At 41.3% G+C, this 24,957-nt stretch overlaps 1 protein-coding gene across 1 annotated transcript in view; it reads right to left on the bottom strand.

Moving 5' to 3' along the window:
* LOC136863360 (uncharacterized) overlaps nucleotides 1–24,957 on the bottom strand; it is a 411,613-nt gene that overhangs the window by 117,715 nt on the left and 268,941 nt on the right. Inside the window, exon 6 of the mRNA XM_067139751.2 lies at nucleotides 10,700–10,924. Within this exon, the coding sequence (XP_066995852.2) occupies nucleotides 10,700–10,924 (225 nt within the window). The remainder of the gene's footprint in view (nucleotides 1–10,699; nucleotides 10,925–24,957) is intronic.

Genomic DNA, 24,957 nt, shown 5'->3' on the forward strand with positions numbered 1-24,957 from the left:
TACACTAACTGACAGGTTCACTCAAGAGAGGCCTGATATTCTATGACCATATCTCTAGAATGGACAGCAACAGACTCACCAAAAGATTATTTAAAGTAATCAACTCAAAGAAGGTCAAAATATACTGGCTAGAAAGCCGACCTCCAAGAAATGAACATCACGGGCGACATCATAGAAGTTCGTGAAGCTTCTAGCACAATAGTAGCCAAGCACAAATTCGTGGAGAAATGTAAAAAGAAAACTGGTAGGAAGTGGTCCGCAGAACGCAAGAGGCCAAGTTCCAACGCGCTCTATGAATGGGCATAACGAAGAAATAATAATAATAATAATAATAATAATAATAATAATAATAATAATAATAATAATAATAATAATAATAATAATGTTATTGGCTTTACGTCCAACTAACTACTTTTACGGTTTTAGGAGACGCCAAGGTGCCGGAATTTAGTCCCACAGAAGTTCTTTTACGTGCCAGTAAATCCACCGACACGAGGCTGACCTATTTGAGCCCCTTCAAATACCACCGGGCTGAGCCAGGATCCAACCTGCCAAGTTGGGGTCAAAAGGCCAGCGCCTCAACCGTCTGAGCCACTCAGCACGGCAATGTAATTAGTAAATGATAATAACCTCAAAGAGCAAATCTGTTCAGTTGATAGTCAAGGATAAATTATTGGTATTGTTAAAACAAGACGAAAGGTCTTCAAGTTTTTCAGTGCCCCATGAGAATTCGTACAAAACGTAAGATTTCGATGTAACGGTTCATGTAGAATCCATATTAAGGTTTTGATAAATGGGTTCATATGGGTTTTTGAGTATGGTCATGTGTGAAGAATTGGAATTAAAGTAAAGCCTTCATGAGATTATATTTAAAGAGTTGTTGTGACTCACAATTAAGGTTGCCAGGTATCCCGTGGTAAGAGGGATTTCCCGTATTCGATGTTCTGAAGAACTGTCCCGTTTTAACAGCGTACGGGACGCCTTTTTCTAAAGTTTAAACAACTAACTTCTGCCATTGTTAAAATTATCTATTTACAGCAGCATTTTACCGATCCTGTATTTGAGTTCTTCATCTAGTGATCCTGCACTGTGGTCGAAACGTGTAGCAGGCGAGCGAACCTCAGGCTCCGAACCCAAGCGAGGGACTCGCGGGAGCAAGACACAGGGGCATCTGGTTTATGACAACGCAACAATGAACAAAACCCTGCATTCATACATTTTCAAATTCTTGTAGCAGAAAATTTTAAAGCTGTCAGTTTGTGTTCCCGTGGTGGGATGAGAGTGAGTTCATACTAGCGTTGTTATAACATGCGAGTAAGGAAGATTCAGCATTATTGAAAAAGGCTATAAGTGAAGAAGAATACGGGTTTTACATTTTTTATGTAGAAAATGAGACAGAAAAATTCTGTAATAAATGTTGTGCCTACAGTATAATTATACCTAGTACAGAAAATCATATCTCAGTGTTTTCTTGAGCAAATATTATGTCGCGTCGACATGACCTGTCCTTATTGGCATTTCAAAAATATGGCAACTCTACACACAAGCCAAAAGTTACTAATATTCTGTATGACTCTTCGTTTATCAAACGTAATTTAAATGTGCTTTGAGGATTAATGTCTATTTATTTCAATAGTATATTTCTTTTGCTTTAATTTAATGTTAATAAAATCTACTTCAAATACGAGTCAGTTTATTTCGTTCAGTAGATTAGAGCTAGTTAGGAATCCTTTGTACCCTTTAAAGATGTGGCGGACGATGTACCCCTGAGAAGAGAGAACTAGGTGAATATTTTAGCGACTCTGGGATGTTCAAGAACTCGCCACCAACACTTGCTCCAAAGGATGCTTAAAATATCCGCCATGAACAGCCTCAACATGGACTTGTCTCGGCAGACGAGTCCATAAGTAACGTTACGAACGAAGAATTTAATTATTCAATACTTGTCTCTGTAGAAGAGTTCACAGGTACAGATAAAAACGAAGACATATAATTTTAAACACTTGTCTCTGTAGAAGAGTCCACAAGTAAAAATGAGAACGAAGAAATGTAATTTACAAGTTATTTTTATACTCGGCATAATCTAAACGTCATGTCGCTGAGTAACTATCAGTATAACACGAGTCCGTTGATGTCACCAAAATAAATATGAGTCCCTTTTAATGTATGCGAAATAAAAGTGAAACTCCAAGTATTAATAAATTTCACGAGGAAATATTCGTAAGTCCTAAGCGTTATCATTTTGATCAACACTTGTCGCAGAAGTTAAATATTTACAATGTTGAAAGGATATAAGTTCTTAAGCATAAATCACTAGCACTGTCTCAATAATTGTTCAGAAACTCGAAGTAACAATCGACATAAGTGAAATATTTAACACTGGAGAAGTACTGTAAGTTATCAAGTATTGACTTGATACATTATTTAAATACTCAAAGTAATAAATATCGCAAGTTAAAGTTATACACTGTAGAAATAATAAGTTCTTTTTGAAAAAAAAAAACAAACTCCATGGCGCAACAGCCCCGAAGGGCCATGGCCTACCAAGCGACCGCTGCTCAGCCCGAAGGCCTACAGATTAAGAGGTGTCGTGTGGGCAGCACGACGGATCCTCTTGGCCGTTATTCTTGGCTTTCTAGACCGGGACCGCTAACTCATCATCAGATAGCTCCTCAATTGTAATCACGTAGGCTGAGTAGACCTCGAACCAGCTCTCAGATGCAGGTAAAAATCTCTGACCTGGCCGGTAATCGAACCCGGGGCCTCGGGGCAAGAGGCAAGCACGCTACCTCTACACCGCGGGGCCGGCACTGCACTTTGAACCTCGCACTAAATTTACGCGAATATAATTCTCCTTATGGCCTTGCTTTCAGCAGCGAGCTGACAAGCGAAGGACGACTGTAGAATGTAGACTTGATCAAATACTTTAATATTACTTATCTAGACTCACAGAGCGTGCTGATGGTAAGCAGAATATTGAACACTTCCGAGCATCGCCATGTTGCGGGCGCTTCAGCTTCGAATGCATGGCTAGCACGTGGTAATGTTTACAAACCCTTGCATGTTTTCGATTTGAATCTTGCCTGTTAGTGGATCTGGTTTGGTATTATATGTGACGGAGTGATAATATATTGTCAAATATTTTCAAGGAATGTGGGAGCTGATATATTACGTTAGGTAAATTGATCGGCAATATTAGGCCTAAAGTTAGGCATTACCTGTGGAATGGAAAGATACTCACGAGGGTGAATTCGTGTGCAGCCTTCATTTGTACAGACTACTATCAGAAGGGATCTGGTATTTCTTTTCACATGTGAGTAGAAATTGAACTGTTAAAAAATAACTTTCATTTACCATAATCGAGAACTAAACAGGTTATAGGGTGGTTAATTCAGAGAACGCATGGACATGAAATTTTGAATATTTAGGCTTCTTTTTCTTGTTTGCCTTTCTCAAATTCATCGGGGATAATTGTTTAGAACAAAAAAGCTGTTCTGAAAAAGACTACATATTTTTCATATAAACTCTGTAGCGGTATTACAAATTTGATAAACCTGGGCCTAGAATCCGTAAGATATGATTGATACAACTTGATAAAACCTTCCAATATTAGGGTAAGGTATTGCTTCAAATTATCAATTATCTGAAAAATTATTTATTAGTATCATGTGTCTTAATTTCTCCAATTTTTTCCACTTGCTTTATAATAAAAGAATACAATTGTTAATACGCTATTCCAGAAAAATCTGAAAATATAAAGTCTAAACAAAGCTCATTGCAATCTTGTCAATCCTAGTCTGCATTAGAAACTTTTCACTATGATATGAATCTTTTTTGTTTGCAAGTGCTTTACTTTCAATTTCATTTTATTTTCTTTCTGGTGTAAATCATGGTGCTCATATTAGAGAAAAATTAGAACGCACTTTCAATTTTTATGTGCTCAGATAATGTTAATTAAGAATGAGTTTGTAAAAGCAGTAGTATTTAGGAAGATAATATTATGAGGAGGGTTTTACATCTTAAATGACAACATTCTTACTTAAGCCTAACCGGGCGAGTTGGCCGTACGGTTAGGGCCGCTCAGCTGTGAGCTTGCATTCGGGATATGGGTTCGAACCCCACTGTTGGCAGCCCCGAAGATGGTTTTCCGTGGTTTCCCATTTTCACACCAGGCTGTACTTTTAATTAAGGCCACATGCTCTTCCTTCCCATTCCTAGCCCTTTCCTATCCCATCGGCGCCATAAGACCTATATGTGCCGGTGCGACGTAAAGCAAATTGTAAAAAAACAAAACTTAAGCCTAAACCACGCAGAGAAACTCAAACTAACCCTATACATTAATTTCATTTTAAGAAATACACAACAGAAGACCAGCACCAGCGTAACGAATGTCAGGCAGCATTTACCTAAATTCAAATCACACAAGCATGATAATTTAACCTCTACTCATCCAATTACCTTATTTCATATCCAAACCAAACCAAACCAAACCAAACCAAACCAAACCAAACCAAACCAAACCAAACCAAACCCCATGGCACAACAGTCCCGAAAGGCCATGGCCTACCAAGCGACCGCTGCTCAGCTTGAAGGCCTGCAGATTACAAGGTGTCGTGTGGTCAGCACGGCGAATCCTCTCGGCCGTTATGTCACCGTCAGATAGCTCCGCAATTGTAATCACGTATGCTGAGTGGACCTCGAACCAGCACTCAGATCCAGGAACAAATCTCTGACCTGGCCCTGGATTGGACCCGGAGCCTCCGGGTAAGAAGTAGACACGCTACCCCTACACCGCAGAGCCGGCATTTCATATTCAGAAAATGATAAAACATGTATCTGAGTATTTACGAAGATTTCTGCAGTCATGTATTTTTTTAACAATCTGTTCAGATAATTGAGTAAAATGTGCTGTAATGACTTATCTGAGAGGAATCATAAGCTATGTACCTTTCAGAGAAACATTTTATTTCACAGGTTTCCTTTTTTTGTTAATATTGAAGATTATTGTTATCGGTACAGGAGTTTATAAATATTTAATTTATGTGTTCTCCAGTCTGCTGAGAGACAGGTAATAATTTTTATCTCACGATATGTAATCATACTTAAGTTTTAGACCGCTTTTTGAACATGTCTTCATATTTTCAATAAAGCTAAATAATTGTTGATCCTAGGTTTCTCAACAGACAGATTGCCACGTGATTCTCGTCCTTTGAGTCTGGCCTTCTTGCCATACGTACAATGTTCAAACACATCAGTTACAAACATGACCCTTATATTAAAGTGAGCGACACGATCATTTCGAGGTACCGCTCGTGTATTTTTGTTGTAGTGTATTTTTCAGTCTTCTTATTCAGTCTGCTAAAGGTTTCTTTTTTTAGGTGCGCCACCTATGGGCTATCCAAAGGATTTGTGTAGATTGTTAAGTTTTTATACAGAAGTATAGTTTAATATTACCACAGTCTTGATATTATATATATTTATTGCGTGTGTACACGGTAGTCGGTGTAGACTGTCATTAATTTTATAAGGCGAATGTTTTCATGTGTGCGAAATGTAAGTTAAAGCATGAATAGGGAACATGCATGATCCGGGGTTTTAATTAAAAATATGCTAATCTGATACAAACTTACATGCAGAATTCAAAAATGTGATCAGAATGTACAAATAATAACTCCAAACATGATAAAAATCTACGAAAATGTCATGTCACGCAAGTACGCGATCTCATTGGCCTGACGTCATCGTACAGGTTGACTGAATTAGCAGACGAAATAACACGTAGTGTGCTGCGAGAAGCAGGATACACTTCGCGTATTTCTACTTTACGTTAGTGTCTAGTATGGTTAAATTCGAGGTCTATACATTGGATAATAATCTGAGTGGTATATTTTAGACTTAAAATGAATCCTGCGCAGACAGTGAGGCAGAAAACTTATAAATGGTGTAGAGTTCCGATGTGCAATAGCACATCGCATACCATCCCAAACAAATTGTTTATAAACGTTCCAAAGACGCTAAAACTAGGGAGAAATGGATTTTGGCGAGCTGGAGAAATGCTGGTGATATATCGGAAAAGTCTACAGTTTATTTTTTTGAAGATTTTAACGTAAGATGAATTTGTTTGAATTTTCAAATAACTTTTCCATGTCAGCTGTTCTAGTGGTAAAACTTTAAATTTTAATGTATGATGCTTTATTTAAATGCTTCAATTACATCTTGGAATATGAAAGTAATAAATGGTGCATTAAATAATGTTGATTATTAAAGTATTCTCCAAACCTAACTTATGTTTTGGGTGATCCATGTCAAGATAATAAATCAAAGGGGTTCTGAACCATTTTGACAGCTCTAATTCTACCAATATATCTTGGCATGGGACAGTTATGTATGTCTTTATTGAAGAGCTTAATTGGTAAAAACAAAGGATAAAAATACCGCGCGAGTTGGCCGTGCGGTTAGGAGCGCGCAGCTGCGAGCTCGCATCCGGGAGATAGTGGGTTTTGAACCCCACTGCCGGCAGCCCTGAAGATGGTTTTCCGTGGTTTCCCCATTTTCACACCAGGCAAATGCTGAGGCTGTACCTAAGGCCACGGCCGCTTTGTTCCCATTCCTAGGCCTTTCCTGTCCCATCGTCGCCATTATGTGACGGTGTGACGTAAAGCAAACAGAAAAAAATTAAAGTCACAGCACCCAAAGACATTCCTGTATTGAGCGACTAAAATGTGACCAGGACACTTTTCTTTCCTGATATGCTCAGCTTGTTAAAAGCCAAATGTAATTAATGTTACTGGCTTCACGCCCCGCTAACTACTTCTACGATTTTCGGAGACGCCGATGTGCAGGAATTTAGTCCTGCAGGAGTTATTTTTACGTGCCAGTAAATCTACCGACACGAGGCTGACGTATTTGAGCACCTTCAACTACCACCGGACTGAACCAGGATCGAACCTGCCAACTTGGGGTCAGAAGGCCAGCACCTCAACAGTCTGAACCACTCAGCCCGACTTGTGAAAACTAGATGAAGTCATATTTACCTTTATCATGTTTAACTTTTTCCCTCCACAAATATATTTAATTCTCTTTCATGGGCCCCGGTAGTGGGTAGGCCAGTTGTCCCAACCATAAATATATATTTTTGGGGGAATGATAGATTATAGCCCTATAGTACTATGATCTTTCTTTCTTTCCTTCTTTCTTTCTTTCTTTCTTAATCAGTTTATCCTTCAGGGTTGGTTTTCTCTCGGACTCAGCGAGGGATTTCACCTCTACCACTTCAAGGGCAGTGTCCTGGAACGTGAGACTTTCAGTATGGTGATGAAACTGGTGAGGAGGGCCATTACCTCGTCCAGGAGGCCTCACCCGTTATGCTCAACAGGGGCCTTGTTGGAGGATGGGAGGATCGGAAGGGATAGACAAGGAAGAGGGAAGGAAACGGCCGTGGCCTTAGGTGCCTGGAGGAGAAGTAGGAAAATACGAAAAACCACTTCGAGGATGGCTGAGGTGGGATTTGAAACCCTTCTACTCAGTTGACCTCCCGAGGCTGAGTAGACCCCGTTCCAGCCCTCGTACTATTTGTTTTCAACTTTCATGGCAGAGCCGGGAATCGAAACCGGGCCTCCGGGAGTGGCACACATTAACCACTACACCACAGAAGCGGACTAGTACTACAATGCTACCTATATGTTTATGTTAGTGCTGAAATCCGATTTCTTACTTTACTAATGCTGAAAGCCCGAAAATGTAATGTTATTCTTTAATAAGGGAATCAGTCTAGAAGGAAATGTTGAAAGTGATGTGATATCTATCCAGGTTCAGTTGTTATCCTAATACTATGGGTTACAGTACATTGCACGTATATAAAAGATGCCACTTACAAACTTGTTTTTTATCCGCGAAATTCTGCGGCCACAAAAGTCACTATTTTTCAAGAATGACGACATCTACACATGATAGATTGTCTGATTGTGCTGTTTTGAACCTTCTTTCTGTCATTTTGAAGTTATTCGCGATCATGAATAATAAACAATCGGCTTTTAGCAACGGCTGATGCATAACGGCTGGTTGAGCTCCATGCGGTACTGGATCGTGACGTCACAGCGCGCCGCTTACGTCAGAGGCCGTTTCACTCGCCTTGCGGAAAGGCACTATTAAATATTTTTTTAATGGTAGAAAACAAGGCAACATACCACAATGTAATACGTTTACATACTATTTCATTGGTGTACTTTTCAAAAAAAATATTTTTGAAAATGATGCATGTTCCCAATTCCATACGATCTCCGCGTCAAGCTGAGGAGCGCCCGCAACATGGCGGTACGCGCATGGACATGTCTTCCCCAGTCACACGCTTCTGCGCGGCCAGCGGTGTGGGGCCTTGGACTTGATACGTAGCCAAAATTCTCATAGGTGCCGGAAGGTCCCTGTACCCGTGAGGGGTTATAGCCCTTTGACCTATTTGTGACCTTGAGTGCTTTTTCTTACCATGTATTAACTGAAGACTGCATTCCTGCGGTACGTTTGTGGTCTACTGTTTTACAACCAAACTGGACAGAGAATGGCCTGCACCCCATAGTGGGGTGGTTTAGGAGATGATGCCCTTAGGCCTCTGGTATCGTAGGCTTATGGTTTCATAGTTACCCAGGTTGGATATCAGCAGGTTTGAGCTCACATGGAGCTTATCGTACAGCTGGGTGGCGGTGTGAGTGATCCTTTACTGAATGGTAGCGAGCTGGTACCTTTCATGCAGGTCACTGTTCTTCTCATACCACTGAACACCTGTCCAGCGGCGAAGCGCGCGGTTCTGTACGCGTTTTATCGCTAACAAGTGTGACATCGCTGCTCCACCCCAAATAAGATTGGCATACCGTAGGATACGTCTGACCCTTGACTTGTAGAGAAGGAGCCGGTCTTCTATAGTGAGTCCATTGTCGGCTTTTATCATCTTCATAATTTTGAAACGGCGCACATTTGGCTACTCATTAATACATTTTATGATCGGTAACGCTAATCGTCTGTCTAGAATGACATCTAGATACTTTGTTTTTCTAGTCCACCTGATGACTTCGCCGAAAAACATCAGGGACGCGGGGTCAGCGGAACGCCGTTTAGTGAAAAGCATAGCACTACTTTTAGCTACGTTAATTTTGATTCTCCACTTCTCTAGCCACTGCTCGAGAGTGGAGAGCGCGTCTTGGAGGTAGTCCTTTACTTTAGGTGCCTGCCATGAGACAGAGGATATCGCTGTGTCATCCGCGTACAAATATAATTTCGCGTGCATAGGTTTTGGCATGTCAGTCATAAACAGGTTGAAAATTGTAGGTGAGAGAACACTGCCCTGTGGGACGTCCGTCTCTATAGGGCGCGGGTCCGACAGTGCCGCGCCGACCTGGACCTGCAATTTTTAGTCAGCTAAGTAGCTCGTCAGCAATCGTAGAATGTAGGGGGAAAGCCTAATGTCCTTAATTTATAAATAAGTCCTTGGTGCAAACCCTATCGAACGAACGCGAAATGTCGAGAAAACAGACTCCTGTGCTTCGGCGATCATTAAAATGCTTAGTAATCTCCTCCGTCAAGCGAGTTAATTGGTGGGTAGTGGAATGGCCTCGACTGAAGCCGAACTGTTCGTCGTCCATAAGTTTCGGGTCGACTACGATAATACTGAGTCGGGTTAGTAATAGGGTTTCGACAAGATTGAAGATTATACTGAGGAGGGAAATGGGTCGGTAGTTCTGTGGGAAAGTCTTGTCTTTCTGGGGCTTAGGTATCATAATTACTTTAGCAATTTTCCAGCAGGCTGGAAAGTGACTATACCGCAAAACTACGTTAAAAAATTTAGTCAAACATGTCAGCGCCTTTCTCGGAAGGTTCTTAAGAAAGGACGCTGACACGTTGTCAAAGCCAGAAGATCAAAGTGACTATACCGCAAAACTACGTTAAAAAATTTAGTCAAACATGTCAGCGCCTTTCTCGGAAGGTTCTTAAGAAAGGACACTGACACGTTGTCAAAGCCAGAAGATCTCCTGTTCTTGAGTCGTTTTATGGCGGGCAGTTAAAGTGAAGGACTACCTCCACGACGCGCTCTCCACTCTCAAGAGGATGAATGAGGTGGGAATCGAACCCCTCTACTCAGTTGATTTCCCGAGGTAGAGTGGACCCCGTTCCAGGCTTCGTACCACTTTTCAAATTTCGCGGCAGAGCCTGGAATCAAACCCGGGGTCCTGGGGGTGGCAGCTAATCACACTAACCACTACACCACAGAGGTGGACCTGTATTATGAAGAAAAATGTACCTTTCTCATTGGTGTTTTGTACAAAGAAATATTGAACTCCTTAAAGCGCGACAATTTATATGTATAATCGAGGCGGCTTAGTCGAGGATGTGGGTTAGAAAGTCAAAACCTACAGATTTCCATTTTCGGTCAGACACATCGCCCCGAGGTTTACTTAGCCTGCACCAAAATGAGTACCAGGTTAATTCCTGAGGACAAAGGCAGCCGGGAATAGAGCCAACGACTCTATCCCACAAAGTGTCGAGGTAATGGATAGTGGAAACCTTTACTTTCTACTCGTTCAACGACCTATAGGCCTGTATGGAGACGGCTTGGTAAAAGGATATAAGAGATATATCGCGCACTGAAAACAATGTTGCTGGCCTAATGAGAATTCTTAATCAACAATTCAAGCAATAACACACATCTCACCCTTGGATCGAATTCACATTCTAGGACCTCTTGATCAAGTTCTCTCTGTAGTTGCTTCAGGATCAATGGATCAATATATGAATTACCACTGGTACTGAGCCGATGGTCATCTATACTGGGGATGGTGGCTTCAACATCAGGAAGAGTCTCCCCATGAGGAACCATTCCTGGAGTCAAAGAAGGGCGCGTACTTGCATAGCGCGATTCATCGCTCATGGCTGATATCTGAAAAGAAACGAATGATGAAAGTCAGTCTTTCCGAACATGCTCTAAAAATACGGTCGGTTTGCCGATCAGGAACACTGGTTATCAGGGAAGTGGAACTAACAGAGCATCAATAACCTTAATTTCACCTGCTGGTGAGACCTCGTGTATACAGTGAACTAGCTATGTCTTCTAGCATGGGCTAGGACAAATTTGTTATTTTCATTGATCTGCCTCATTCTCATCCTTGGATTTGACAATTTGAAAGTAACCGAGGTATGAGCGATGCTAGTTATGCCATTCCATATTCAGCCAGTCCCTGTTATGGAGTTAAAGTATAACTCATACGATAAGTTGTTACAAGCATTTCAGTGGGCTTGGTAGATTGATGTGTAATAGTAACTTCTAGCTCGGAGAGGAAAGTAACGGGAAATTACTTCACTCCTCATTTCCCTAGTACGCCTCTTCAGTGATGCCTATGTCATCTATGGCAGCTGATGGTGGAAATGTTGAGGATCCAACCAGCCTTTGGGCTGAGTTCTCAACAACTACAGGCCAAAGCTATACAATGACTTACTGTGTTAAAAAATGAATTTATAAACATATAGAGAGTATGTAAAAGATGAAGGGACAAGTGTGTTTTTCACTAATCAAAATTCTTCATTTATATTTAATTAGTCCAAAGACAACCACATCACGACAATATTTAGAGTCAACATGTCATTTATTTGTACTATGATATCGATGTACCCAACCCAAGATACATCTTTACTCCGTGAACAAAATAAGAACGAAATTAATTGTAACAATGTACTATTCACGAAATTTGTTTCCTTTCTGGCGCTGCACAGTTTCGTAATTCGGATAAAAATTTCAGCCTATATTTCCCTACGAAATGTTTGCCCTTTCCTTCACGGGACTTCTTTTTGACGCTGGTCAGTCAAATAATTCCTGCATTTTAATACCCTCGCCAACATGTTGAATATTCATTCCTGATTTTAGTAAAGGCCAGCGATTAAGTCTAGATGCATGCGCACTAGCTTGCTTGCGGCAGAAATTAAATCCTTTCAGTAGATAACATGGTACAGAGGTATTGGTGTTATCACCTCTCCATATTGCTCCTGCGACAACCAGTCACTGGAGACCTAAATCATTTGTTCTTCGCTTGCTCATTACATTGAATCCATAAGACTACATTACTGAAGAGACTTCAACTGTTACAGCAACAACTTCTGTTAAATATCCAGTCCCTTCTCACTTGAAGGGAGAGAAAAGTGTACCAAGCTGTAATGAAATATCTAACTGATATTAACTTCCAAACATGATACTAAGTGTACTCAATTCCTAGCTACACATCCAAATCTATTGAATAAAATGAACGGCGCCCATTATAAATTTCCATCTCTACAAGTGAATACAATTCCGTGTGCTTCGTTATTCATTCTTTCACCTGTTTATTCAATCATTCCCTGTTTGTAAAGGAATTAACTTATACATGTACAGTCATTTAATATATCTTGTAGGACCTATAAACTAGGATGTAGTTGCCATTAAAACCACTGAATAAAAAGAACACGGTGCGGAGAGTGAAATACCCTATTATATTGAATGTTTATCTCAAACTGAAAAAATGAAAAAAATGTTTTCATTTTTTCATCTCAAACTGAAAAAGAGACATGGTTATGGAGTGAAATCGTCACTCTCTTCTCACAAAGGCGGACCTGGTTCTATTCCCGGTCGATACACGTGGTATGTTTGAAAAGTCACGTCTCTGTGCTTCGGATTTCACGTAGAACTAGAGGTTCAGTGACCACGATAACAATAGCCATGTTGAACTTAAGCTTCCTTATGAAAAGCCATCTTTTTCCGTCAAATAGAAGGGAATAGGAAAGGCATTACAACATAGATACATAATATTCATAATAATAATAATAATGATAATAATATTTGTTTACGTTCCACTAAATACTTTTACGGTTTTCGGAGACGCCAAGGTGCCAGAATCTTGTCCCGCAGGAGTTCTTTTACGTGCCGTAAATCTACCGACATGAGGCTGACGTATTTGGGCACCTTCAAATACCACCGGACTGATCAAGGATCGAACCTGCCAAGTTGGGGCAGAAGGCCAGCGCCTCAACCGTCTGAGTCACTCAGCCCGGCAGAGCTACACATTACTTTTTAAATGTTTAACCGAAGTGCTCATATAGGCCTACATTTCGAAACAAGAGTGATCTACATAACATTTGAAGGAAACATGAAGACGATGATGATAAACGATTTATATCCTCGTATAAGGTAGAAAATTATTATTATTATTATTATTATTATTATTATTATTATTATTATTATTATTATTATTATTACATTTTTGCAAGTTGCTTTACGTCGCACCGACAACATTGGTCTTATGTCGACGATGGGACAGGAAAGGGCTAGAAGTGGGAAGGAAGCGGCCGTGGCCTTATTTAAGGTACAGCCCCAGCATTTGCCTGGTGTGAAAATGGGAAACCACGGAAAACCATCTTCCGGGCTGGCGACAGTGGGGTTTTCGGAAAATATCAGTAGGAGGGGGGGAAAAGGTGAAAAATGGGTTGAATGCCTTTAAAGAGGATATTTATATCTCAGAAACTGAAGATATTACAGACCTGAATATTGGTATTGGGGATCTCCTTTAAAAATAAAGAAACATATATGTTTTTGTTTTTGGAAAATCCAATTATGGGGGGGGGGGGTGAAAAGGGGAGGAATTTTTAAAATGAGTGTATCTATATCTCAAAACTTTTAAAGTGTACAGATGTAAAAATTGATATTTAGAATCTCCTTTAAAACTAAAGAAACACGTATTTTTTGTTGTCTGAAAATCCCAATAGGAGGGGTGAAAAGTGGTGAAACATTGTTGAATGCCTTTAATGAGGATACTTATATCTCAGAACTTGAAGATATTACAGACCTGAAAATTGGTATCTGGGATCTCCTTTAAAAATAAAGAAACACGTATTTTTTGTTTTTGGAAAATCCAATTAATGGGGTTAAACAGGAGTGACAAATGGGGGTGAATTTTTAGAAAGACTATATCTACAGTATATCTCAGAAATGTAAAATATTACAGACGTAAAAATTGGTATTTGGAATCTCCTGTGAAAGTAAAGAACCGTAGGTGATTTGTTTTTGCAAAATCCACTTAAGGGGAACTAAAAAGGGAGTGAAAATTTAACATGAGAATTTCTACAGTATATCTCAAAAACTTAACATGTTACAGAAGTGAAAAATGACATTTTTTTCTCTATTAAAAATAAAGAAACGTGTATTTTTTGTTTTCGGTAAAACCACTTGGGTGGGTGGGGGGTAAAAGTGACTGAAAATGGGGTTGAATTCTTTCAATTAGGATGCTTATATCTCAAAAACTGAAGATGTTACACATGTGAAAATTGGTATTTGGAATCGGCTTTAAAAGAAAAGAAACGTATTCTTGGAAAATCCAATGAAGGGTGGGGGGGGGGGGGAGGTGAAAGAATTGAAACATTAATTGAATTAATTGTATGAGGATACTTACATCTAATAAAAATTAAGTTGCTACAGACGTGAACATTGGCATTTGGATCCCCTTTAAAAACAAAGAAAAACGCGTTTGGGGGGGGGGAATCATTTTGGGGGGCGGGAGTGAAAAGGAGTTGAATTCCTATTATGAGGACACATATCTCAAAAAATTGAAGATGCCAGAGTCGTGATACTTGGTATTTAGTTTATCCTTTACTATTAAAGAAACAAGAATGTTTTGCCGAAAAATGCACTTTGGGGGTGGGGGATTGTGAAAAGAAGTGGAAAAAAGTGAATTATTTTTGTGAGGTATTTACACCTCAAAACTGAAGGTAACAGACGTGAACATTGGTATTTGGAATCTCCTTTAAACATAAAGAAACACGCCTTCCTTTTTTGGGAAGGGGCCGGGGGGGGGGGGAGTGTGTGGTAAATCAACTTAACGTCGGTGGGGTGAAAAAGAGATGAGACCAATTGATTTTACTGTTCATAATGTACTTAATAGGAGCCTCTTTGGCTCAGGCGGCAGCGCGCCGGCCTCTCGCCGCTGGGTTCCGTGGTTCAAACCCGGTCTCTCCATGTGAGATTTATGCTGGACAAAGCGGAGGCGGGACAGGTTTTTCTCCTGGTACTCTGGTTTTCCCTATCATCATTCATTCCAGCAACACTCTCCAATATCATTTCATTTCATTTCATTTCATTTGTCATTCATTAATCATTGCCCCAGAGGAGTGCGACAGGCTTCGGCAGCCGACACAATTCCTATCCTCGCCGCTAGATGGGGGCTTCATTCATTCCATTCCCTACGCGGTCGAATGACTGGAAACAGGCTGTGGATTTTCAGTGTACTTATTCTGATCATGAACTGAACGTTTTTAATCTGTTCTGGGTTCGTTTTCAAGAGCCATATTTTCCTTTGGAGAACGTTCCTAGATTACAGTATATTCTCCTGGCATATAAATAAAAATTTAAACACATTTGAAATAAACTAAAAGAATGATATTGACCGTGCAATTGTTCACCTCTATAATAACGCCAATAATGCACGGAAGTATATCATTCGTATCGCCAGAAATCCCGCGCACTTGCATACGCGCGACAATGGTGCTGGTCACATAGTCAGCAATGACAATGGCAGTAGATGTACTGTAATTTTCCGCCATGTAGCGGTCTTGCATCTTGCTGTGGTGTCCTGTACATCAATAATAATAATAATAATAATAATAATAATAATAATAATAATAATAATAATAATATTGTTCTGAGCCGTCGTCAAAATGTGCGGACCGCGCTGGAAACGGGTCCTGGCCGGGTAATGACTACGAATACAGTCCGGCCGCGGGTTCAGTACCACCAAGGCGCCCAAGACGACACCACGCCGGATCTCCTCAAGGATTTAATCCATATTAAAATGCTTATAGGAAAAGATGGCAAAGATTTAGGGACCCAACTGGCCGGGTGGAATACTTGGACCTAGGCCGGGAGGTAAGGTCTTGAATTGAAAGCGTTATACTTACATACTTAAGGGAATGGAGGATAAAAATAGAATTGGTATGTGAAGTTCCTAGAGAATGAAAATGAGGTATGCGAGTACCCTTGGAAAACACTTTGTTCTGTTATGTAGTGTCTGTTTCCAAAATTGGATGTCGCACTTCAGGCAATTACTTTAATCAGTCACTCGTAGTATGGCTTATCCACTGTTTAATCGAACTTTGGCCTAGTAAGTTTTATTTGCCCAATTGCTGTTGGATAGTCGCACTGTAGCGGTATCCGGGATTTTTTTATTGTTGTTCGCTGAAAATGTATTTGAAATGTTTAATGCTAAAGCCGTGTCGAGTCGGCGAGCACCCTTGTTGGTTCTAATCATGGAAAGGTATTATATTTGGCTGCGGCCGGTCATTACTGTTAAGACCCAGTGCATTCTGGAACGTCTAGTTCTTTCCCTTAACTTATTTGCGGATCTTGGACTATGTATTCCCGATTTACGCTTATTGCCTTACTAGCGCTTTAAGAGTTTTAATTGGTTGTAGTTTAGCGTTCCTTTAACTTAGCTTAAGTGAGATTATGTTAGATATTTTTCCAGAACTAGCAGCTGTTAAATGAGTTGTGTATGGGTCTGAGATGCGTCTCCTGTAATGATACTGAGCTTTTGAAGCTTAATTGTAACACATGTGTACTGAAGTCATAAGGGATTTATCCCTTTGCACCAACCTCCAGATTTATGTAAATTATTCCAGCCCAAGGCTGCTCAAATATTTGTAAATCTTTTTCCTCAGCATTGTACTTAATTATATCTCCTGTACAGAAAAAAAGAAAGCCCAAGAAGGGAAAAGCGGAATTTAAATAAAGATGATGTGCTTCCCCGAAGTTGTGCTCTCTATGCCCAGGTCCCGGCCCGGATGCTTCTTTCCTCCTCTATCCGTATAGCACGGTACAAACATTATTAACATTATTTCTACTTCAGTTTCTTACACAATTCTTGAACTCCTTGGAATTACTGGTTTTCCTCCACATATCCCAAAATTGGAGCCATAGTTATGATTCTTAAAAATCGGAACGTTTCCCAACGGCTCCTAAACGGAACCAGATTAGGGCCAAATTCTAAGAAGTATGTACGGTTTATATTTGATACAAATAAGTGAAGATAAACGTGGACGGAGAGCTCAGATCCCTGGAATTGATTTAACAATAGAGGATAAAACACTTCCATTTTCTTTCAAGAGGCATCGATTTCTAATTCGCTTAGCATTTTGTATTGCGATCAAGGGACGTGAAGGTTTTTGTTTACCTCAGCCAGTTCTCAGCCAAGGCCATGGCCAGTTAATGTTGCAATGTCAAGAGAGCGATATTTTAAAGTTGCAATATTGCCGAAAGGTACAAGGTTTGAGGTACCGTACATTGATCGCACTAAGCAAGGGGCTGCGTGGTTTGAATCACGCAGCTATCAGCTTGCGTTCGGGAGACAGTAGGGTCGAACCCCATTGTCGGCAGCCGGGAAGATGGTTTTCCGTGGTTTCCCATTTTCACATCAGGCAAATTCTGGGGTTGTCGTTTAATTAAGGTCACTTTCTTCCCATTTCTAGCCATTTTCTATCCCACCGTCGCCGCAAGACTTATATGTGTCCTATGACGTAAAGGATATTGTAAAACAAAGTGCTTTTTGTTTAAAGATGCTGGTTAAAAATCTAAAAAAAAGTACAAGGAACATCGTATATAAGGAAATCCTTCAAAAAATATTTACCCCATTGACCGTCATGTCTTGACGGGTTTCAGCTAGTTATTATTGTTATTACTATTATTAGGAATGAGTCTAATTTCACTACTGTATTGTACAGTGGCGTATCCTGGAATCTCCACTGAGGCATGCAACTAGTAACCATGCAGTTAACACAATGTATTAAGTAAATTTCAATTCTGCTCACCCTAATTACATGTAGGTGAACTCGAACCAAACAGTTTTACTGCAAGTTTCTGGATTGAACGTGCGTACACAATTCTTGTTTTCTGTTTTTAAATTTACGAGGGTCCGCCTCTGTGGTGTAGTGGTTAGTGTGATTAGCTGCCACCCCCGGAGGCCCGGGTTCGATTCCCGGCTCTGCCACGAAATTTGAAAAGTGGTACGAGGGCTGGAACGGGGTCCACTCAGTCTCGGGAGGTCAACTGAGTAGAGGTGGGTTCGATTCCCACCTCAGCCATCCTCGAAGTGGTTTTCCGTGGTTTCCCACTTCTCCTGCAGGCAAATGCCGGGATGGTACCTAACTTCAGGCCACGGCCGCTTCCTTCCCTCTTCCTTGTCTATCCCTTCCAATCTTCCCATCCCCCGCAAGGCCCCTGTTCAGCATAGCAGGTGAGGCAGCCTGGGCGAGGTACTGGTCATCCTCCCCAGTTGTATCCCCCGACCCAGAGTCTGAAGCTCCAGTACACTGCCCTTGAGGCGGTAGGGGAGGGATCCCTCGCTGAGTACGAGGGAAAAGCCAACCCTGGAGGGTAAGCAGATTAAGAAGAAGAAGAATTTACGAGGGAAGGTAGAGGTCTCCCGGCTTTAACTATTTGAATCTTTTCATCAAACGAACGGCCAGTAAATGGCTTTTCAAACTGATTTACAATTATATCCGTTTTAGACTCATCCATCGTTAATACCACATGTGCGCAAAATATAATAAAACACCGAAAACACAATGAATTAACTCACTAGTTAGCCACAACTCAAGCACTGGAGGTAAGTCACTCCAGTGGCATTGGTCGGTTTCGTCGCGTTGGGTTCCCGCTGGGGGGTAATCTGTGGGTCCCGTTCGCTGTAAAGATGCCGACTTTCTCCAAGTTGCTAACAGATGGCAGAGGGTAGCACGGGTATGGGGTGACAAATTCTGACCAAGTTTCAATTGCAGCGACATCGTTCGGAGCGTTTCAGAACTACGTCTGCCACCGAATGCAATTTTAAGATTGAATGCCTTACATCCTTAACTCCTCCATTCGCTGTCTCTTTCTTCCTACAGTGGTGTAGACGGCGAGACTACACGAGCACCACACGTAGTCAAGCAACGGAACTAGTACAGCTGCGCGGAACTTTTGAACTTCTGAGAGATGAAATCGTTAATATTTGACTTGAAACAACCTAAAATCGTACATCAGACAGTTCTTTGTGTTATCATAACGCATGCAACGAATGCCTTGCATTCAAAGAGAATACGCCCCTGGTATTGTAACAGTAAATGGACTGCATCATTCGAGCGTGTTTCAACCGCTCTCTGATCCGCTGTCCTTAGCATTTGACGGCGGGGGCATGAACACTTCATCTTTTGTGTAAGTTATGGTTAGAAGACATTTATATTTTGATTCAGAAACAGCATCTAGCACGCAGACATGTATAATATACCTGATGTTTACAAACTCAAATGCAGTAGATGCCTTAAATTCTACATTGGTCAAACTGGAACATATTAGGTTACGTGAAGGAATTGGATCCACGAAATGTCACTGTATTATTTGTCCCAAATGAAAGATAATAATTGCTTTTACTCAAAGAAAGTGTAAAATCTGCGGTAAATTAAAAGTACGAAATATTTTACTTGTAGAGAATAGCAGGGATACATACTTTACTACCTTACAAATATTTTTCCGCTACGTCGCAGCGCGTGCTTTGTTTGTCGAACACTCGTGTGTAATGTCTTTGCTCACTGAAGTTGTTTGAATTAATTAGGTGTCGTTTTCTTCACGTTGCTCATTCATTTTGTGCCCTAACTCATTCATTATTATTGGTCCAGGGATAATGCCATTTTCCTTTCAACAAAACAGTAATATATTTATTAGTTCAGGTATCATGCTACACTCATGCTCAGAAATTAAGGATACTGCTGATATATGGTGAAACAACGCTATGGTGGGCGGTTTGCGGTTTTAAATCACCTCGAGGTACACCATGTGGTGCATTTGACCTGCGGTCGTCGCACGGTGGCGCTGGCAGCAGTCCAAATACGCAGAGGTGTGTTGGAGCATGTCAGAGTACAGTGCAGCGAGTAAGTGTACAGATGTTTTCAATCGTGCCAATGGTGACTGTGTGGTGAAAATGGCTCAACGAACACATATTGATGACGTTATGAGGGGCAGAATAATAGGGGACTGGAGGCTGGTCAAATACAGCAGGTCGTAGCACGGGCCCTCCGTGTTCCACAAAGTGTGATCTTGGTCAGTCTTGCCTAAGCCACCGACAAAGGCGGTCGCATTGAGCGGTGAGTCCCGGGAGGGGGAGTGGAGTTCGAGAGTGTGGAGTGCTGGAAGGTCGCAGAGGAGTGGGCCGACAATGATTGGTATCGAGCAGTACAGAGCGACGATAGGAAGATGGCAAAGGAAAATGAAGAGGGAAGAAAAGAAGCCAGGTGGGTGTAAAATGGATATGGAGAGGAAAGGAGAACTATTGTTATCGGCAGCAGTGATTATAATTTTATTATGTATTGGGGGAGTCGAGATGAACCCAGGCCCGTCATCTAGGAGAAATGAGGAAAGAGAAAATATGGACGGAATCAAAAGAGCTGTACGAGAGGTGTTGACAGAAGTTTGCCCTTTCGGGCAGATAAAAGAGATGATTGAAGAACAGTCCAGTAAGATTGAAAAAATGTAAGTATGGATAAGAGGAAAAACGGACGACATAGCAGCACAGGTGAGAAATAACACCGAGGAAGTGGTAGCATTAAGGGAAAAAGTAGGGCGACTTGAAGAGGAGAATTTAAAGCTGAAAGTAGAAGTGGAAGCGAATACTTTAGATAGAAGGAAGAAGTGCTTGTTTATTTATGGAGTGCCCGAGGAGACGTGTGAAGTCAAAGTAATTACAACTTATAAAGTAGTGGACCTAATACAGGGAAAAATGAAAATAAATTTTAGTGAAGTGGATATTGACGATGTGCAGAGAGTGGGGAGAACTAGAGACAATAGGCATATAAAGGTTCAATTGTTTTCAACGTTGATGGCGGATATTGTGTTAGCAAATGCGGGAAATGTCCAGAGGGATAAAATATGGATAAGGAGAGACGTGGGAAGTGACGCGATCAGAAATGAGAGGCTACTCAGAAAACATAAGATGCTGGCTGTAAAACAGGGGCTGAGGGCAACTATCAGAGGTCAAAATTTAGTGGTGTCAGACAGGAATTGGAAGAGAATCTGGTCTGTGAATAGATTGATGGATTTAGAATTGAAGTTAAAACAAGAGGGAGAAAAGGAGAGTAGTGCAATAAACTGTAGGCAAGTGAGGCGAAATACGAATAGCAGTGTGCTGAGGATGGACTTAGAGATGAAGTCAAAGCGGGCTGAAGAAAAAGGGAGTAGTACAGCGATTAGTGGAGAGGATAGGCAAAATACAAGAAGTATCAGTGTACCGTGTGAAGAGAGACAGGGGGAGGTGTCCAGTGATAAAGTGACCGATAGCAATGTTCGGAATGAAGAAGTGCAGGTAGAGAGGCCAAGTGAGAATGTGACTATTTGCAGGGAAGAGAGAAGTAGGGGAAGTGTATGCAGTGAAGTAAGTGAAGAGCAGGGTAAGAGGCTCGGGCAGAAGCTCGATCTGACGCGAGATCTGAGCAGGGGCCGAGAATTGAGGCCCATGTTGGCGGCTCTTTATGGAAAGAAGAAATAAAGGGCAGGATTGGCGAAGAAGAGATGTAGGTGGTGTTGTGGAGTTGGATTATATGAGTGATTGGTATTTGTTATTCATTGCCGAAATTTTTGAAGATGGAGAGGTAATTTTATTAGGCTACGATGGTATTTATTTGTGAAGGCTGAAATGTGGTGATGATATTTGGAGCTGGAGGAGTGGTGGTAAATGTGGTGTTGGAAAATATTGAGGGCTTGGTATTTATGATTATGTGTTATTTGGGGGCTGAAATGTTGTGATGGAGAAGTGAGGTATAAGTTATGATATGTTATAGGGTTGAAATGTGGTGTTGGAGAAGTGGTGGTATAAGATGGTGGATGGTAGAAGGTGAGTGTAATGCTAGAAGAAGTAGAGGTGGTATAAGGGGTGGAGTTGGTGTTGTATTGCTGAAATGTGGTGTCGGAAAATATTGAGGGCTTGGTATTTATGATTATATGTTATAATTAATTTATGAAGTGTTATGATATGTTGCAGGGTTGAAGTGTTATATCGTTGGAATGTGGTGTGAGAGAAGTGGTGATATAAGTAGAGGTGGTATATGTTGTGGAGTTGGTGTTGTTTATTAGGTTATGAGGGTATTTATTTGTGAAGGCTGAAATGTGGTAATGGAGAAGTGGTATATTTATTGTGGATATTTGGAGTTGGAGGAGTGGTGGTAAATGTGGTGTTGGATAAGTGTTATATCGTTGGAATGTGGTGTGGGAGAAGTGGTGATATAAATAGAGGTGGTATATAATGTGGAGTTGGTGTTGTATTGCTGAAATGTGGTGTTGGAAGTATTGAAGGCTTAGTATTTACGATTAGGTGATGTATGGTTTGGTATTGAGATGGTTTATTTACGGCTGATTTCGTGGGAGTTGGGAGGTGGTATTATTGTTTTGGTGTCTGGTATGAGTATTTAATTTTTTGGAGCTGGAGAGAGGTGAGTTTATTATCATTTTGTAAATTTTGGTTTGTTTGTATGGAGAGGAGGAAGAGATATGATGTTGGAGAGGTGTTGGTATATGAGTGATCGGTATTTGTTATTATGGAGTGTTATGGCGGAATGAAATGAAAGGAAGCAATGGTAACGCGGATTGGTAAAAGCTGTGGTATGATGGATTGGAATGCAATGACGGAATATTGTTGTTATTATTTAGCCTTTTACTATAGGAGGTGGAATCTGAAAGATTGAAAACTATGTTAGTGTTATGGCTGGTTTGGAATGCAATCTGGTAATGTTGCTGTGGTAGCTTAATTTGGAGTAGGTCAGGGAACAATAGAGGTGATGAAAATGCTGAAGTAAGAAGGTTGCATACGTGTGAGTGATAACAGCAGGAAGTTGTAACACCAGCAGTAGAATGTAAACATTGGCCAGGCTGTTGTGAACTGGTGTAGATGGAGTTGGTTCTGGTATAGAACCGGGGCGTTATTGTTCATTTCATTTTATTTTATTTTGTACATGGTGGAGAGGGGTGGCTTAGGTTGGACTACGTTTATTAATCTTATTATTTATTTATTTATTTATTATTATTGTGAACATATATTCGGGGCTGAACGCCTGTTTTGTTCATTAATAAATACAAATACAAATACAAAGTGTGATCTCAAGATTATGGCAACGATTACAGCAGACAGGAAACGTGTCCAGGCGCTACAGTACGGGACGTCCGCAGTGTACAACACCACAAGAAGACTGATATCTCACCATCACTGCCCACAGATGGCCACAGAGTATTGCAGGTAGCCTTGCTCCGGACCTTGCCACAGCTACTGGAACACTTGTCTCCAGACACGCAGTCTACAGACGACTGAACAGACATGGTTTATTCGCCCGGAGACCTGCAAGGTCTATTCCACTGACCCCTGTTCACAAGAGAGGCCGTAAAGCCTGGTGTCAAGATCACAGTACATGGTCAATGGAACAGTGGTCCCAGGTTATATTCACGGGCGAGTCCAGTTATAGTCTGAACAGTGATTCTCACCGGGTTCTCACCTGGCGTGAACCAGGAACCAGATACCAACCCCGTAATGTCCTTGAAAAGAACCTGTATGGAGGTAGTGGTTTGATGGTGTGGGGTGGGATTATGATTGGTGCATGTGCACCCCTGCATGTCTTTGACAGAGGAACTGTAACAGGTCAGGTGTATCGGGACGTCATTTTGCACCAGTATGTCCGCCTTTTCATGGGTGCAGTGGGTCGCACCTTCTTCCTGATGGATGATAACGCACGGCCCCACCGAGCTGCCATCGTGGAGGAGTACCGTGAAACAGAAGATATCCGGCGAATGGAGTGGCCTGCCTGTTCTCCAGACCTAAACACCATCGAGCACGTCTGGGATGCTCTCAGTCGACGTATCGCTGCACGTCTTCAAACCCCTAGGACACTTCAGGAGCTCCGACAGGCATGGTGCAAGAATGGGAGGCTATACCCCAGCAGCTGCTCGACCACCTGATCCAGAGTATGCCAACCCGTTGTGCGGCCTGTGTACGTGTGCATGGTGATCATATCCCTTACTGATGTCGGGGTACATGCGCAGGAAACAGTGGCGTTTTTTAGCACATGTGTTTTGGGACGGTTTTCTCAACTTATCACCAATACCGTGGACTTACAGATATGTTTCGTTTGTTTTCACTATGTGCCTATGCTATTAGCGCCAGCTTTGTGTAGTGCCACGTTGTGTGGCACCACAATATGCAATCATCCTTAATTTATGAGCATGAGTGTATTTTGCTGTTTGAACTGCCCGCGCTAGTCATATGTACAAATATGAGAGTTCACAGACATAACACTCCCATTCGTTGGTGCTAGCTCTGGACCTCAAGAAAGAAACAAAAGACGGCACGAACAGCGGAATGCAGCAACATAAGGGAGTCCTGTCTACAGCCCGTAAGTACATATACATATTTATCAAGATATTTCTCTACTAACGACGGTATTTGTTAATTTACCACATATTTTACACTTTATTTGAGTGAAAGCAATTATCTTCCATTTGGGACAAATATTACAGTGACATTTAATGGATCGAATTCGTTCACATAACCCACTAAACATAATGTAGATTTTATATTGGTCAACAACTTCGAAAGTAGGGACTTGACAGCCATGAAATGAAAACCTCCAACCTGTTTTCCAGTCAATGACCGGGTCAGGGATGGGATGAATGAAGCCCCCAACTTGTGGCGAGGATAGGAATTGTGCCGGCTGCCGAGGCTTGTCGCAATGATTAATGACTGACAGATGAAATGAAATGATAGTGGAGTGTGTTGCTGGCATGAAAGATGACAGGGAAAACCGGAGTACCCGGAGAAAAACCTGTCCCGCCTCCGCTTTGTCCAGCACAAATCTCACATGGAGTGACCGGAATTTAAACCACGGTATCCAGCGGCG

This window comes from Anabrus simplex, chromosome 2, assembly GCF_040414725.1.
Source record: "Anabrus simplex isolate iqAnaSimp1 chromosome 2, ASM4041472v1, whole genome shotgun sequence".
Lineage (NCBI taxonomy): Eukaryota > Metazoa > Arthropoda > Insecta > Orthoptera > Tettigoniidae > Anabrus > Anabrus simplex.